Source organism: Pseudophryne corroboree, chromosome 1 (genome assembly GCF_028390025.1).
Source record: "Pseudophryne corroboree isolate aPseCor3 chromosome 1, aPseCor3.hap2, whole genome shotgun sequence".
In the NCBI taxonomy this organism is placed as follows: domain Eukaryota; kingdom Metazoa; phylum Chordata; class Amphibia; order Anura; family Myobatrachidae; genus Pseudophryne; species Pseudophryne corroboree.
Genome location: NC_086444.1, coordinates 834,793,850 through 834,811,662, shown reverse-complemented (window position 1 = coordinate 834,811,662; position 17,813 = coordinate 834,793,850). Strand labels below are relative to the sequence as shown.

Here is a 17,813-nt window from a genome sequence, read left to right as displayed (position 1 = left end):
CCAGAGCAGCTTCCTGCACCTTCAGAGTGAACTGGTGGCCCGGGCTCTTCTTAGAGGATCAGTCGTGCTCCAGCCGTGACGTATGCCTTGAAGACGCGGCGGTGTGATATCATAGGTCACGCACGCCGCATCTCACCACACAGCCAGCCCACTCGCCTGCATAGACATTTTCCAGTTCCTGCCTGAATACACAGCTTTCCTTGCCCACCCACATCCACACCTGCCCGACCGCCCGCTGCTCTGTATTCGCAGCACTCCACTATGAACAATCCCCGCCACTGAGGGACAGAGAGGACGACAGCTGACCGGTAGTGGCTAATATTTGGGTTTTTTATTTTATTTTGGGGAACAATAGGATTTATGTGCGGAGAATAAGGATTTACGGGGGGAACAATGTGAATAATTCATGTGGGGAGCAATAGGATTTATGTAGAGCACAATATGATTTATGTGGGGAGCAATGTGATTATTTTTTCTGTGTAGGCCAATGTATGTGTGGATTTTTTTTTTACTATGAGGGCCAATGTGTGTTTTTTGTTTTTTTCTGTTGGGAACTGATGGTGTGCCTTGTCAATTTTAAAATATTGTTCAGTGTGCCGCGAGTAAAAAAAAGGTTGAAAATCACTGGTTTAGAGGCTAGAATTCACACTCTCTAGTTGAATATATTTGAACACAGTTATGGGCATTAGTCAATGTTTGAAGAAAAACACTATGGTGTCTTTAAGATAATAATTGCTAAATTACCACAAGATAATTTGACCAATTAAGTGATGATTGAATTGATTTACAATTGTTGAGTGGTTTCTGTAATTTGGGTGCAGGAAAGTAGGTTGTGCAATTTTTAAGGGAAAAACATTGTTAGCAAAAAATGCAGCATCAGAAACTTGTACGCAAAAATTGCGTACATTTGTAATATGTACGCAAAAATTGTGATTATTAGGATGGTTTTCGCAATATTTGCACATTTCACTAGGCCACCTTCTTTTTGTTAAATTCAATTAGTGTTGCAGTTTTTCCGTTTGGGCATGCTTTCTCAATTTTGCTTTTGCTCGCAATTTTTGCTAATTTGTAATTTTTGCAATCCTTACTGAATTTGCCTCTCAGTGTAGTATCCCTTCCCAGGCTAGTGGAGCTGAACCAGCATGGCTGGACACCATTAGGGGAATAATTTCCTCCATTTCTACTAAGTTATCTTGGAATGAGAAAGAGACGCAATACTTAAGACAGTCTATGACTGAGTTTATGAAAAAAGACTCAGTACCCAAACCAGCGTCTCAGTCCCCTGCCATTTGTCCGCAAAAACTTACTTTGGCCCATATCCTGCAGTCTGACTCTGATTATGAGGGGTCAGGAATGGAGGAGAGTGAGGTGGACTTAGGTGGGGGAGGGTACTCTGTCGCAGGGAATAGAAGCTCTCATAAAAGCTATCAGAGAGGTTCTGATTATCCCTGATAAGGTGACAGTGGAGAGTGAGGAATCTTATTTTAATATAAAAAAGAAATCCTCAGCCACTTTTCCTGTGTCAAAGGAACTAAATACCCTGTTTGAAGAACCGTGGGTTAATCCAAATAAGAAATTTCAAATACCTAAACGGTTGTTAGCATCTTTTCCTTTTCCTCCTGAGGATAGAAAAAAAATGGGAGAATCCACTGGTAGTGGATGCATCAGTCTCCAGGCCCTCACGGAAAATTGTATTGCCTGTCCCAGGTGCAGCCTCCCTAAAAGACGCGGCTGACCGCAAAATTGAGACTATGCTCAAATCCTTGTATACAGCTGCAGGGGTGGCACAGAGACACATTATTGCATGTGGGTGGATTACGTGAGCCATTGCTAAATGGTCGGGTAACCTAATTGAGGGGTTAGATACCTTGCTCCTGCAACATATACAGGACTCTGCAAACTTGATGCTGGAAGCCATAAAGGAGATAGGCTTGTTTAATGCATGCGCCACAGCTATGGCTGTGTCTGCACGCAGAGGTCTATGGCTACGCCAGTGGACTGCGGACTCCAGGACAGGCATGGAAGGCCTTCCTTTCACAGGCGAGGCCTTATTTGGAGATGATCTAGACAAATGGATCTCCAAAGCTACTGCGGGTAAGTCCACATACCTACCCCTAGCTAGGAAGCCCTATTCAGGATCCAACTTACAGTCCATTTGGACTGACAAGTTTAGGGGCAAGGCCAGAGGTTCCACTACCGCCGCCAGAGGTGCTAGAGATAAACCACGGAAACCAGCTAATGCCGGTTCACAGGAATAGAGTTCAAGCTCTGCTTCCTCAAAACCTCATGATGGTGGACCGCAATGCCTGGAAGACTGTCGAGTGGGAGCCCGACTAAACTTCAGTCATCTGGACAAGATCGTGCCAGGATCCCTGGGTCATAGACCTTATATCCCAGGGCTACAGACTAGAGTTCCAGGAGCTCCCACCTCACAGATTCTTCAAATCAGGCTTACCAGTTTCACAAGAGGCAAGAATAACCTTACATGGGACGCCATTCAATAACTGTTACAGACCCAGGTCATTGTTCCAGTTCCACCTCATCTACAAAACAAGGGTTACTATTCCAGCTTGCTTGTAGTACCGAAGCCGGACGGTTCGGTGAGACCGATCCTGAACCTCAAACCGTTGAACCCGTACTTACGAGTGTTCAAATTCAAGATGGAGTCTCTGAGAGCTGTGATTTCAGGTCTGGAGGAGGGGGAATTCCTAGTGTCTCTGGATATCAAGGATGCGTACCTTCATATTCCGATCTGGCCACCTCATCAGGCTTATCTACGGTTTGCACTGCAGGACTGTCACTACCAGTTCCATGTCCTGCCATTTGGTCTCTCCACAGCACTGAGGGTATTCCCCAAAATAATGGCAGAGATGATGTTTCTACTCCGCAAACAAGGAGTGAAAATAATTCCATACCTGGACGATCTTCTTATAAAGGTACTGTCCAAGGAACAGTGGTTGGAGAACATTGGCCTCTCAACCAGACTACTCCTGGATCACGGGTGAATTCTGAACCTACCAAAATCTCACCTAGAACCAACACAGAGGCTTCCTTTCCTGGGAATGATACTGGACACAGAGTCTCAGAAAGTATTCCTTCCCTTGGAAAAGGCAATGGTAATCCAGTCGATGGTTCGGGCTGTCCTGAAGCCAACCCGGATCTCTGGGGAAAATGGTGGCCTCTTACGAAGCTATTCAGTATGGAAGGTTTCGTGCAAGGCCCTTCCAGCTGGATCTGTTGTACAAATGGTCCGGATCGCATCTTTACATGCACCAGAGGATTCGTCTGTCGCCAAAAGCCAGGATCTCCCTCCTGTGGTGGCTACAAACTTCTCACCTCGTTGAGGGTCAGAGGTTCGGGATTCAGAATTGGATTCTGCTAACCACAGACGCAAGCCTCAGAGGTTGGGGCGCAGTCACCCAGGGGGTGCAGTTTCAGGGAAGATGGTCAAGCCAGGAGTCGTCCTTCCAATAAACATCCTGGAACTCAGGGCTATCTGCAAACGCTCTTCGACAAGCCACTTTTCTTCTTCTGAATCAGGCTTTTCAAGTTCAGTCGGACAATGTGACGTACATAAACCGACAGGACGGAACAAAAAGCAGAGTAGCAATGTCAGAGGTGTCAAGAATTCTTCTCTGGGCCGCGGAAAAACAACCCGTGGCGTTGACGGCGGTCTTCATCCTGGGAGTAGACAACTGGGAAGCAGACTTCCTCAGTAGAAATGACCTGCACCCGGGGGAATGGAGCCTTCACCCGGAGGTGTTCCAGTGGTTGACACGTCGGTGGGGATATCCACAAATAGAGATGATGGCCTCTCGACTCAACAAGAAGCTCAACGGTATTGTTCCAGGTCGAGAGACCCACAAGCAGTGGCGATAGATGCTCTGACAACTCCGTGGGTCTACCAGCTGGCGTACGTATTTCCTCCGCTTTCCCTGATCCCAAGAATTCTAAAAAGAATAAAAAGGGAAAAGGTTCAAGCAATCCTCATTGCTCCGGACTGGCCACGATGGGCCTGGTTTGCAGATCTTCTCGAGATGTTGTTCGAAGATCCGTGGCCTCTACCTCTTCACGAGGATCTTCTGCAACAGGGCCTGTTCGTCTATCAAGACTTACCGCGGCTACGTTTAACGGCATGGAAGTTGAATGGCTGATTCTAGACAGGAGGGGGATTCCTGACAAGGTCATCCCGACTATGATTCAAGCCAGGAAGGGGGTAACGTCTAAACATTACCACCGTATCTGGAAGAAATATGTCTCTTGGTGTGAGAGCAGACAATTCTCTGTGGTAGAATTCCATCAGGGACGTTTCCTGCTTTTTCTGCAGTCGGAAGTGGGCCTACGTCTAGGCTCCATAAAAGTCCAGATTTCGGCCTTGTCTATTTTCTTTCAGAAACAATTGGCTTCTCTCCCTGAAGTCCAGACATTTTTGAAAGGTGTTCTGCACATCCAACCTCCCTTTGTGCCTCATACGGCACCTTGGGATCTCAATTTGGTGCTGAAGTTCCTCCAATCGGACTGGTTTGAACCATTACAGGAGTTAGACGTAAAGTATCTTACGTGGAAGACCGTCACACTGTTCGCCTTGGCTTCGGCAAGACGTGTGTCGGAGTTGGGGGTGTTTACTTACAAGAGTCCCTACCTAATTTCCCATGAGGACAGAGCTGAACTCAGGACTCGTCAGCAATTTCTTCCTAAGGTGGTGTCAGCGTTTCACATAAATCAACCTATTGTGGTACCGGTGGTTACGACACCTCTGCTACTTCAAAGTCTTTGGATGCTGTGAGGGCTTTGAAGGTGTATGTATAGAGAACAGCTCATCACAGGAATTCGGACTCGCAGTTCGTTTCCTATGATCCCAATAAAATTGGGTGTCCTGCTTCAAAGCAGTCAATTGCACGCTGGATCAGGCTCACTATCCATCATGCTTATTCCACGGCAGGCTTGCCGGTTCCTAAATCTGTACAGGCCCACTCTACTAGGTCAGTGGGTTCTTCTTGGGTGGCTGCCCGGGGTGTCTCTGCTTTACAACTCTGCCAAGCAGAGTTTTTGCTAAGTTTTACAAGTTCGATACTTTGACCTCTGAGGACCTTCAGTTTGGTCAGTCAGTTCTGCAGGAACCTCAGCACTCTTCCACCCGGTTTGGGAGCTTTGGTACTTCCCCATGGTACTAAATGGATTCCCAGTATCCCCTAGGACGCAAGAGATAATAGGATTTTAATTACCCACCGGTAAATCCTTTTCTCGTAGTCCGTAGGATACCAGTGCTTCATTCTTCCTGCACTGTTACTTTGTTAAGTAATGTTGTTGTGTTCAGCTGTTGCTGTTATTGTTTACAAGTTTTGGTTAGCATGGCTTTCCTCTTGTTATGGTTGTGCTGTTTCAAAATCTCTTTACACTTTCCTTTTTCTATATGCTTCTCTCAAAGTATGTCTGTATCCTCAGGCAGAGTTTTCTAGACTGAGTCTGGTAGGAGGAGCATAGAGGGAGGAGCCAGCACACCTAATCAAACTTCCATAGTGCCCATGGCTCCTAGTGGACTCGTCTATACCCCATGGTACTAACTGCATTCCCAGTATCCCCTACGGACTACGAGAAAAGGATTTACCGGTAGGTAATTAAAATCCTATTATTATCAGGTTATTTTGTGTTTACCAGATAGTTCAATGTTTTTGTCATTCCTTTAGGACCCCATAAAGGCATACTCTATCCAAAAATACTCTTGTGAGGGCTCAAGCGTATAAAGGGAACAGATGTAATCTCTAGGATGGCGTTTTCTTATTCCAGTCCTAGGGACCTCTGAAAGTGCATGTTTGTCTAGATCGCCTGAATGGTGCACTGTTATATGTATTACTGGCTGACACATTTTAAAAGATCAGCCAGTGGTGCTAAATATCTAACTTATGAAAGTGAGGAGATCTGGAAAATATGCACTGTTAGAAGTCCCTGAGGACTGAATTTGGGAAACTATGCTCTAGGACACACAATGCTCAGGTCTCATCAGACGAATTATCCAAAAAAGTAGGGTGGTCATCTCTTCATACCTATACATTATCTGCTAGATGTAACATCTGCTAAAGACCAATTTGGAAGGAAAATTCTTCAAGTGGTTATTAAGTAAAGTATTTTCTTTGTTGCATTTTCTGTACGCTATTACTGTTGGTTATGCATACATATTGTACCCTCTTTCATACATATATTGTCTGGGCACTTCACTAATGTTAATTCTGTATAGCAGTTTGAAAGGTAAATGGAAAATGATTAATGTTGATTTAATTACCTTGGGCATATTCTATGGCAGCCACCCGTGTTGCATGTTTATGTTTTTAGGACACCTTGGGAACATTCTCAAAGGTACCAAGTGAAGGGGAGTCTCATTTTATACCTTCTGAGGGTATTTAGTTTTCTTTCTATGGAGGTGACTAATGATTCACTCTTACATTATTATTATTATTATTAGTAGTAGTAGTAGTATTTACTTATATAGCGCCAGCATATTCCATTACGCTTTACTAATATTCATAGAGAAGGAGGAAGTAAATTGGTTAGTCAATAACTATCAAAAGATTATGAACAAATCAGTTTCTTAACAGCTGAAGACATTCTGTATATTATCTGAAAGATTTATGTTCTCTTAAAGATAGGCTTTCTTTAGTATTACTGCAGCTACAAACAATTTAATACAAAGTAGTAATTTATGGAATGTAGGCCTTACCCGCTGATCTGTTGTGCTCTCTGTGTGACACGAGTGATGTTGGAAAGTCTCTTCTACATGCTCACATTAACTTCGCCATGGATGACCTCTAGTGGCTTCGCTGGGGATTTTCAATTGTTTGTTAACATTTATCTACATTATGCTATCATATTCCACAGTGCTTTACAGTTGGGGATAAACTTAATAATGAAATAAGAATGAATATTTACAATAGAGGTCGAGCTCAGAAGCTTATAATATTTATTCATATCACATAACTAATGTGCATTTTGTGTATAGTGAATAATCATTTATTTACCAAGATTAGGTTTTCTTACATGACAACACACAGTATATGAATCTCATGACTTGTCTGTGAATGAAGTATGTGATATTGCATTACTATAATTATCTTCAGGTTCAAGTGCCAATCTCCCTGTTTCTGTTACCATTCTGAAAGATGTGATTCCATTAAAGAAAGAGTAGAACATGTCTTCTGTCCTATGGCTTACCTTAGAAATACCTCTTGCTTAATGGATTAGCATAGTTCTACAAATTATGCATTTAGCAATCAGTGAATGTTTCAGCAGTCCAGGATCCTTATATGACACAAGAAGTAGATTTCTTTACATTGCATGCATATTCCATTCCAAATTTATCAGTGCATTTCTTGACTATGGTTATAAATTGACTGCTTAGTTGAATCATTTTTTACATTAGCATTAAAGTCATAGCCTATGCCATTGTTGTTTAATGTTCCAGACAATGTGTATGAAGTCAAACTGGTGAAGAACAGCTCAGGCCTGGGTTTCAGCTTTTCCAGAGAGGAAAACCTTATTCCAGGTCCGGTTGGTTCAAGCATAGTCCGGGTAAAGAAGCTTTTCCCAGGCCAGCCTGCCTCTGAGAGTGGCAAAATACATGTTGGGGATGTGATCCTGAAGGTGAATGGAGCTTCATTGAAAGGACTTTCTCAGCAGGTGAGACATGCCTTGCTAATGTGTGAATGTGTGCTCACATTGGATAACACATTGCAGATACCCATTTCCTCAGCATTGAAAGCTAGTACAAGGATTCAGCAAAGTATCTCAGGATATTCACATATTTTCAGCAATGCATGATTTATTGACATGCGCCATATCCCTGTAGCGAATTTATGAGTTTGCAGAAATCTTGAAATTTGGGGTTTTCTGGTTTGGATAAATCTACTGTATTACATTTAAAAATGACCCCTGTATTTTCCCACAGTGTACCTGGAGTTCATCTCTTCTATAAATTGATTAGCAGTTCTTCTGAAGTGTCCAATAAAATGGATGCACTAAGGGGCCATGTCTCGGAGTGTGGCGCAAAGAAAGTAGAAATACCAGACAACAGTGCTGCATACCGGCAAAATCATATTCTTCAATACTGGCCTGGTTGGTGCTTGAACACTGGCTATGCTCCTTGGCTAAATAAATTATATTGCTAGTATCTGCTAGTGCTATCTAGTTCTTCTTAGATCTAGTGAACCAAGGGTACAGCAAACCTCAATATTGAGGCACAGATCTATTTATCCTCTACTCCGAATGTTGCATTCTTGTTTATCTTGTTTTGTTTTTTCTTTCAATTGATAGGATGTTATCTCAGCCTTGAGAGGGACCTCTCCGGAAGTCACCTTGTTGATGTGCAGACCACCCACTGGTGTATTACCAGAGATCAGCCCGCTTCTGCTGGTAAGAAGACGGCAGATGGCCATGCTAAAGAATAAAATCACATTAACAATAATCAGGATTATCAATAATGCACCAAGAGCAACACCTTCAAAATAATTATTGGTCTGTGTGGCCAACAACTTAACTCCAGATACTGTAAGGGTTTACTGAAAATAAAATACATAATGATGTGTACAGTATGTAATATTTCCATACCATGACCTGGGCTAGTGGGAAGATTGGTAAGGGTCACCATACATCATATTTGTGAGTTGTTGTTTTTTTTAACAAATGAAGGATGCCACTAAGATAGTGGTAGAGCTAATGTATGGTATTACCGCTAGCATAAAATCCTATATTGCTAAAATTGTAACAGTGTCATTGGTTTCTCATATCTTTACTGAAGTATTTTTCTTTTTTGTCCCCTTTCACCTAATAAATCATTGTAGTCGCCAATAAATTCCCCACAGCAGATTTTACCAGAAGAAAACCAAAGCAGCAAGTGTTCTGATCATTCACTTGTACAGGAGCAAGACAGCTCTGATGAGAATGAAGAGATGACTGACGCAAGCACTAGGAGACTAAAGAACCCTTCTAGGAGGGATAGTTATAGTGATAGCAGTGGGACTGGTGAGGAAGACTTTATACCAATTCAGGATGACACTTGGAATGCCACAGTCTACCAAACGCCAAGTGCCATGGGAGCACCTCTCCACAATCAGAGTGATGCCACGGACATGCAGGAAGAGACTATCCGTTCCAGCTTTTACACCCCAGAACAGACTCCTTTCAAACCTCAGTTTGATGACAGGTTAGGGATTTTCAGTATAAATATTTTGTGTCAATAACATGTTACATGCAGCTAAAAGTTATTGTATAATCTGTAAAATTGTTGCAATTTGGTATCACACAATGTTTTGTTTTACTGAATTTTGTTTATCATGCAATTATTTTTATTTTTTTGTGGACAGTATATGAACGTTTGTAGAACAATGTATACAAAGGTTGCAAGACACAGTCTCTGCCCAGTCATGCTTTTAATATTGGATTTGGTACCACAGAGAGACAAAGTATATTTTCATCGGTCAAGAGAAGCTGGCAACCGCACCAGGTTCTCCCACAAGTCAGATAATTGTTATTCGTAAGGTAGAAAAATACTACCGTAAATTGTCTGCAAGTAATAGTAGTGTAATGTACAGCTGCTGCTGAGGCAGAAGGGGGTGGGCTGGGTCTGGGGTGGTTCCTCCTGTGAAACCCTCTAAAGGTACATACACTCTAGGTGACGTGCTCTATGAGCGACGTTGCTTAGTGTTTCTCCCTCTCGGGCCAGTCCCGACTGTCCAGACTGAGCATGCATGCACGGCAGTCAGCAAGAGTCGTAGCCGGCCCGTGGGGCCGAGCATTGCTCATCGCTGGCGGCATACACACTTGCCGAGAAAATGACCGACGTCACTCAGGAAGGGGGAAAATCTGCAATTTCCTCGGCAAGTGTGTATGCACCTTTACGCTGCACTCTTGGTGTTCCCGACGAAATCATGCCTACACAAATTTTAACAATTACATTGGTGATGTAAAGAGATGGGGCCAACACAGTGGTATTATAACCTGAGGGGATTTTGTCATATTTTGATCAAAACATTTACGATTGCAGCCCATCATCAAGGGACCCCAATTTTCTGCAAGTCTCTACACTAGCATATATGCTTAGCACACCATTACATTGTAGTTAAATGTACTCCCCTCCCAGATACAGAGGGAGCATCTATATACTGTAGGGCTGACTTGTGAGCCACACCCACCTAGGCCTTTTATAGCATTAATTTGAAAGCTGCCATGACAACACTAGGCAAAATTTTTAGAAACAAAAAGAAAATAAATAATTGCCGTGCTCTGTTTTACCCATATTGTACATAGGGCCTATTTCAGCATGAGTTGTAGTTTTGAGAGAAATCGCAAAACTACAATTCATGTCTCTAGCATGTGGGGGGCCGCCTATGACAGGGCAAGCCTGGTCTTCCCCATCCCCCTGCTAAAATGCCAGCTCATCGCTGTACAGCGATGCACTCACATCTTAAGGGTTGACCCCTGCCTATGCAGCCTAGCTATGAAGGCAGTCACCAGGCAACCATGTTTTGGGTCGCATCGGCTGCGTGTAACATGCCTCCGTTGTCCGAATCGCGCCCCCTCCCCCCCTGAATGGCATGTCTACGCCCACAAAACGTTGCATTGATTCCTTGTTCCCACCCCCAAACCGGGACTTGGACTGCAATGTCATGTGATTGCAGTTTAAGTCCTCGCACGTGCCAATTTGCAGGAGTGCTGAAATCGACAAGTAGCGATTTCCGCACTTCTGCGTTCAATGCTGAATCGGGCCCATAGCTGTGTGACAAAATTAATGCTATATATATATATATATATATATATATAACAAAGACTTTTGCTATCAAATGTCTGTATGTAGCAAATAAAGCAGAGGGGATTTTGTCGTCTTTTGATCAAGACATTTAAGCTTACAGTCCCTTGTCATGGGACCCTAATTTTCTACAAGTCCCTTTGCTAGCATATATGCTCAGCACATATGCAGTATTTACTGTATAATATGGATATAATAAGTAATTTCTGGGTTCCAGAGAATCCCAACCTACAGCCTTGTGGTTACTTCTATGTGACTGCTTATATTTTATATACAGTAGAGGGTAAGTTATCCCATGGATCATAACTCTACATTTGAGGATATTAAAAATTTTTAAAAAAATCACATCCTTATACAGTGAACTGATACATACCATATTAAAGTGTAAACAATGGACACAATGATCATTACACATCCAGGTTTTATTAACCGAATCTATCCATCTGCAGCAATCCCCCTTCTCCCGTTTCACTTGATGTGACTCCAACCCACAGCAGCAATGTCTCTCAGGTGTTACTTTCTGAAGGTTGCCTGTCTGATTCCAAGTCATTCCTTGATGACCCATCACACTTCCAGAGCTTGGGAATGAAAGACCTGGAGGATTATGAGCCAGTAAGTCTTCATAATGGTCCTGTTTGGAAGACTATTTTGTAGCTGATTACACATTAGGTTTTACTGAATGTAACTTTTACCTTATCAGACAAAGTAGAATATGCAAATTAACAAGCCATGTGTTTTAGATGGAAAAACCCTAGTTTTAATGAACAACCTATAATCTACAAAATTACTTTTCATTCATTATTGTATTCAGATGAAGCCTATTAGTATTTCCTGCAGTGATTCATTGGCAATAACGTTTATTTCAGATTTCTATTAGCTAATGCTGTGCACACATTCAATTGTTGAATTTGCTGCTGTAAAGGTTTAACGGGTGTGGTTCATCAAATCGACAGTGTCTAGGTCGACAATGTTTAGGTCGACCACTATAGGTCGACAGTCACTAGGTCGACATGGATGGAAGGTCGACAGGGTTTCTAGGTCGACATGTGCTAGGTCGACAGGTCTAAAGGTCGACATGAGGATTTTTTTTTTTGGTGTCGTTTTCTTCGTAGAGTGACCGGGATCCCAAATTAGTGCACCGCGTCCCCTCGCATGGCTCGCTTCGCTCGCCATGCTTCGGGCATGGTGCCTTCGCTCCGCTACCGCTTCGCTTGGCACACTTTACCGTTCCAATCGTAGTCCACGTGGATCGTTAAGTATGAAAAAATTCAAAAAAAGAAAAAAAATTTGAAAAACGCATGTCGACCTTTAGACCTGTCGACCTAGCACATGTCGACCTAGAAACCCTGTCGACCTTCCATCCATGTCGACCTAGTGACTGTCGACCTATAGTGGTCGACCTAAACATTCTCGACCTAGACACTGTCGATCTTCAGACCGGATCCCGGTTTAACATGGTAATTTGAATAATAGCAGTAATAAGGTAGGGATAGCAGCCACAGTACTTGGTCCAGGAAAAAAGGAATATGAAGTGAGATTGACAGTGACCTCTTGTACTGGCCTAACCAGCAATTTACTGCCAAGATTAAGAGGCTTCCCAGCATCAAGCTCTCTTGCAGCATGCACAGTAAATATATATGGTATTGCTTGTGATTGCCATTAGACTAGAACCTTCTAGAAATGTAATGATCGAAAAATTCATAGATTAAAAAAAATAAAATTTCAATAAAGTTTGCTCTTTTTATTTGTTTATTTATGTAAGATAAATCTTTGGAATAATGTACTCTAGGCTTGCAAAATATTGGTAAAGGATTATATCGTAATATATCTCCTTGGCCTTGTTGAATCTGAATCAGTATCATTTGTCCTTAGGAAGTTGAGCTTCATGTCACACTAAGTAAATCAGAAAAGGGAAGTTTGGGTTTTACAGTGACCAAAGCCAATGATTGCATTGGCTGCTACGTTCACGATATTATTCAAGATCCTGCCAAAAGTGATGGGCGTCTGCAGCCTGGTGATAGGCTTATTAAAGTAAGTGTGTGACCACCTACAGTATAGTATGTACTAAAATGCATAGTCTCTTCCATTTAGGTTCTTGGTTTTTAGCATAGTTGACCTTGTTTCCTACTGCTTGCTGGTAGGTTAATGATGTTGATGTCTCAAACATGAGTCATACTGAAGCAGTGAATCTATTAAGAGCAGCTCCCAAGACTGTCCGTCTTGTGCTTGGCCGTGTCCTGGAGATCCCCAAGCCACAGGTGCCTTCTCATCTCCTGCCTGATATCACCCTGACAGGCCACAAAGGTATCCTGGGTAAGGCTCTTAATGCACATTCTGTTGAATGCATGGTTTCTGTATAGGTCTTGGTTTGCCTGCTTGCTGAGGTTTTACCTTATATTAACAACTTGCTATTTATGCATCTGCTTTCACACAGGTCTGTCTCTCTCAGGAGGTTCAGACTGCCCTGGACAGGGTACTTATGTGGAAGATATCAAACCAGGGTCCATAGCCGATCAGGAGGGAAGCCTTAAACCTTTAGATGTCATACAGTATATAAATGGGAAAAGCACTTTAAATATGACACTAGAAGAAGCAAAGCATATTCTTGAATCGGCTTCACCAGTTATTCTAAAAGCTACAAGGTAACTAGATGCTATTACGCATTATTATACACTGCTCAACAAAAATAAAGGGAACACTTAAACAACACAATGTATCTCCAAGTCAATCACACTTCTGTGAAATCAAACTGTCCACTTCGGAAGCAACACTGATTGACAATCAATTTCACATGCTGTTGTGCAAATGGAATAGACAACAGGTGGAAATTATAGGCAATTAGCAAGACACCCCCAATAAAGAAGTTGTTCTGCAGGTGGTGACCACAGACCACTTCTCAGCTCCTATGCTTTCTGGCTGACGTTTTGGTCACTTTTGAAAGCTGGCGGTGCTTTCATTCTAGTGGTAGCATGAGACGGAGTCTACAACCCACACAAGTGGCTCAGGTAGTGCAGCTCATCCAGGATGGCACATCAATGCGAGCTGTAGCAAGAAGGTTTGCTGTGTCTGTCAGCGTAGTGTCCAGAGCATGGAGGCGCTACCAGGAGACAGGCCAGGAGACGTAGGAAGGCAACAACCTAGCAGCAGGACCGCTACCTCCGCCTTTGTGCAAGGAGGAACACTGCCAGAGCCCTGCAAAATGACCTCCAGCAAGCCACAAATGTGCATGTGTCTACTCAAACGATCAGAAACAGACTCCATGAGGGTGGTATGAGGGCCCGACGTCCACAGGTGGGGGTTGTGCTTACAGCCCAACACCGTGCAGGACGTTTGGCATTTGCTAGAGAACACCAAGATTGGCAAATTCGCCACTAGTGCCCTGTGCTCTTCACAGATGAAAGTAGGTTCTCACTGAGCACATGTGACAGAGTCTGGAGACGCCAAGGAGAACGTTCTGCTGCCCTCAACATCCTCCAGCATGACCGGTTTGGCAGTGGGTCAGTAATGGTGTGGGTGGCATTTATTTGGGGGGGCCGCACAGCCCTCCAAGTGCTCGCCAGAGGTAGCCTGACTGCCATTAGGTACCGAGATGAGATCCTCAGACCCCTTGTGAGACCATATGCTGGTGCGGTTGGCCCTAGGTTCCTCCTAATGCAAGAAAATGCTAGACCTCATGTGGCTGGAGTGTGTCAGCAGTTCCTGCAAGACAAAGGCATTGATGCTATGGACTGGCCCGCCCATTCCCCAGACCTGAATCCAATTGAGCACATCTGGGACATCATGTCTCGCTCCATCCACCAACGCCACGTTGCACCACAGACTGTCCAGGAGTTGGCGGATGCTTTAGTCCAGGTCTGGGAGGAGATCCCTCAGGAGACCATCTGCCACCTCATCAGGAGCATGCCCAGGCGTTGTAGGGAGGTCATACAGGCACGTGGAGGCCACACACACTACTGAGCCTCATTCTGACTTGTTTTCAGGACATTACATCAAAGTTGGATCAGCCTGTAGTGTGTTTTTCCAATTTTGACTGTGACTCCAAATCCAGACCTCCATGGGTTAATAAATGTGATTTCCATTGATAATTTTTGTGTGGTTTTGTTGTCCGCACATTCAACTATGTAAAGAACAAAGTAGTTAATAAGAATATTTCATTCATTCAGATCTAGGATGTGTTATTTTAGTGTTCCCTTTATTTTTTTGAGCAGTGTATATTTTATATATATATATATATGCATAATTATGCATTATCCGTATGTTTGTTTTTCCAAACAGGGAAGGAAATCCAGTTGTTCCAAGCAATAAAAAACTTTTGAACTCAATTCCAAAACCCACCCGAATGAACGGTATTGTATACTTTTCTATTATTTACATTCCTACAGGGGTAATGTCTGATGTTCTAAAAATTATGTTCTAAACATTATGTTCTATTACAGGGGTAATGTCTGATGCTCTAAACATTATGTAAATAATTGTTAGGGTTAATGTTTTTCCATACATCTTACATTGTTATTTCATCTATAGGCTATCCTATTGGAGATGGTTTCAGACACATCGATGACAATTCAGATGTGTATGCTCCAGAGGTAATTGTCTTATGTTATTACCCTATAAACATTTCTGAATGACACATGCATCTATTAAGCAATTTCTCTAAAATCACAATATACCGTACATAGCTTTATTTTTTTGTATTTTTTTTATTTAGTTATCCCCCCTGTTCCTAGAGGGGAGATGCAAGCAGCTAGTTTGGGGCCAAAGATACGCAAATCACACATCATGGCCACTTTTCTGTGACACAGTGCCACGGCATAAAGTAGAGGAGGCAGGTCCATGATGCTATTAGCTGGGTGGCATCACACCCCCCATAACACCCATTTCATTAGGAAGTCAGCAAGGTGCAGGAGGACGACCTGCTCTCCTAGGAGTATGTGAAGACCGCTCACTATTTGGGAGTCTCCCATGCTTTCTAGTACCCAATGAGCAATTTTAAGTACAGTTAGGTCCATATGAATTTGGACACAGACACAATTTTCATAACTTGACACTGTATGCCACCACAATTGATTTGAAATGAAACCGTAGAGATACAGCTAAAGTGCAGACATTCAGCTTTAATTCAAGGGTTAGAACAAAAATATTGTTTGAAACATGTAGGAATTTCAACTATTTTTGTACACAGTCCCCTATTTTCAGAGGCTCAAATGTAATTTGACAAATTAACAAAATCATAAATAAAATGTTAATATTATTTTATTTAACTCTTTATTTACTCAGAAAACAAGATACATTTACAACCATAAAGTCATGGAGAGCACCAGACACGGCTCCCAGTTTTTTCAAGAATTTCTTTTTTTTTTTACAAAACAAAATAAGCAGAAATAGGTAGGAAAAGAGCGGGAAGGGGAAGAGGAAAACAGCAGGAAGGAAAAAGGAGCAGGAACTTAATTTATTATTCAATGCGTAAATAATAATCGGGATTAAGAAAGTAAGATTTATGAGGACAGACAAAAGGATTCCAATAAGGAGGACTCAATGACGGCATGCAGGACACTTTGGGAAGAAAAGGTTAATTATTAATACTTTGTTCAGACTCCTTTTCAGGCAATGACTGCCTGTAGTCTGCAAGCCATGGGTTTCTCCTTTGCTATGCTTTACCAGGACTTTACTGCAGCTGTCTTCAGTTGTTGCTTGTTTGTGGGTCTTTCTGCCTTTAGTATTGTCTTCAGCAAGTGAAATGCATTCCTGATTGGATTAAGATCAGGTGACTGACTTGGCCAATGCAGAATATTCTACTTCTTTGCCTTAAAAAAACTCCCGGGTTGCTTTTGCAGTAAGTTTTTTTTTTTTGTCTTTGTCCATCTGTATTATGGAGTTCCGTCCAATCAACTTTGCGAATTTTTCTGAATCTGAGTAGATAGTATATCCCTATACACTTCAGAATTCATCCAGCTGCTTCTATCATCTGTCACATCATCAATTAACACTAGTGACCCAGGGCCATTGGAAGCCATGCATGCCCATGCATCACACTGCCTGCACCAAGTTTTACAGAAGATGTGGTATGATTTGGATCATGAGCCATTCCAAGTCTTCTACCTACTTTTTTCTTCCCATCATTCTGGTACAGGTTTATCTTAGTTTCATCAGTCCTAAGAATGCTGTTCCAGAACTGGGCTGGCATTTTTGTATGTTTTTTTGGCAAAGTCTAATCTGGCTGTTCTATTCTTAAGGTTTATGAATGGTTTGCACCTTGTGGTGATCCCTCTGTATTTGTTTTGTGAAGTTTTCTCGTTTTGGCAAACTTGAATAATAATTTGCCTACTTCCTGAAGAGTGTTTTTGTTATGCACACCAGTGCCTGCAGGAAAGTACTGGTGTCAGAACTGTTATGCACTCCAGTGTCTGCAGGAATGTACTGGTGTTTGAACTGTTATGCAAAACAAATGGACTCACAGACAAACTGGGGAATATGACATAACGTACACAGAAGGTGATAGGGTAACAAAATACACACAAAGTGAACATAGAAGCCCAGAGGCTAAGGAACTGGGTATCTCCCTTGTATTAGAACTGCTCAGATGTAAAAAGCAAGATGTTGTGTTTTAATACGTAGAGAACCCGAAATGCTGTTGCTAAGGGCAACAGCAAAACCCTAAAGGGTTACCAACGGGTGTGGCAGTAAACTCCTTGGTCAGAGATGGAATGATAGACACAAGGAGAGTCTCCACAATCCTGATTCTCACTTGCAGTGCACAAGTTTAAGCTTACTGCCACTAAACTGACCCCTGACACCTAGCACAGTGAGACAGGATTAGACAGGCAAGTGTTAGAATACAGCCGCAAACTTGCTAAGTTCACAGAGTAATAACAGAACCCCAGCAAGCTAAACGACTGACTCCAGTCTTACTGCTAGGTCTGGATTGGCAGAGTGTAATACCAAATCCCCAGGCCTATTTGCAGTAAGCAACAAACAAATACAAAGCTACACAGTATTGGCTAACTTTCATGAACTGACT

General features: G+C 42.6%; 1 protein-coding gene across 7 annotated transcripts in view; it reads left to right on the top strand.

The window, feature by feature from the left end:
• Positions 1-17,813, top strand: part of PTPN13 (protein tyrosine phosphatase non-receptor type 13) — a 538,713-nt gene that overhangs the window by 462,564 nt on the left and 58,336 nt on the right. For 6 of the 7 annotated variants that reach the window (XM_063919874.1, XM_063919871.1, XM_063919873.1 and 3 more), the window contains 9 exons: positions 7,457-7,671; positions 8,305-8,403; positions 8,832-9,193; positions 11,245-11,407; positions 12,668-12,826; positions 12,937-13,108; positions 13,230-13,437; positions 15,071-15,141; positions 15,320-15,381. In XM_063919874.1, the coding sequence (XP_063775944.1) occupies positions 7,457-7,671; positions 8,305-8,403; positions 8,832-9,193; positions 11,245-11,407; positions 12,668-12,826; positions 12,937-13,108; positions 13,230-13,437; positions 15,071-15,141; positions 15,320-15,381 (1,511 nt within the window). The remainder of the gene's footprint in view (positions 1-7,456; positions 7,672-8,304; positions 8,404-8,831; positions 9,194-11,244; positions 11,408-12,667; positions 12,827-12,936; positions 13,109-13,229; positions 13,438-15,070; positions 15,142-15,319; positions 15,382-17,813) is intronic. The other variant, XM_063919870.1, reaches the window with a different exon arrangement.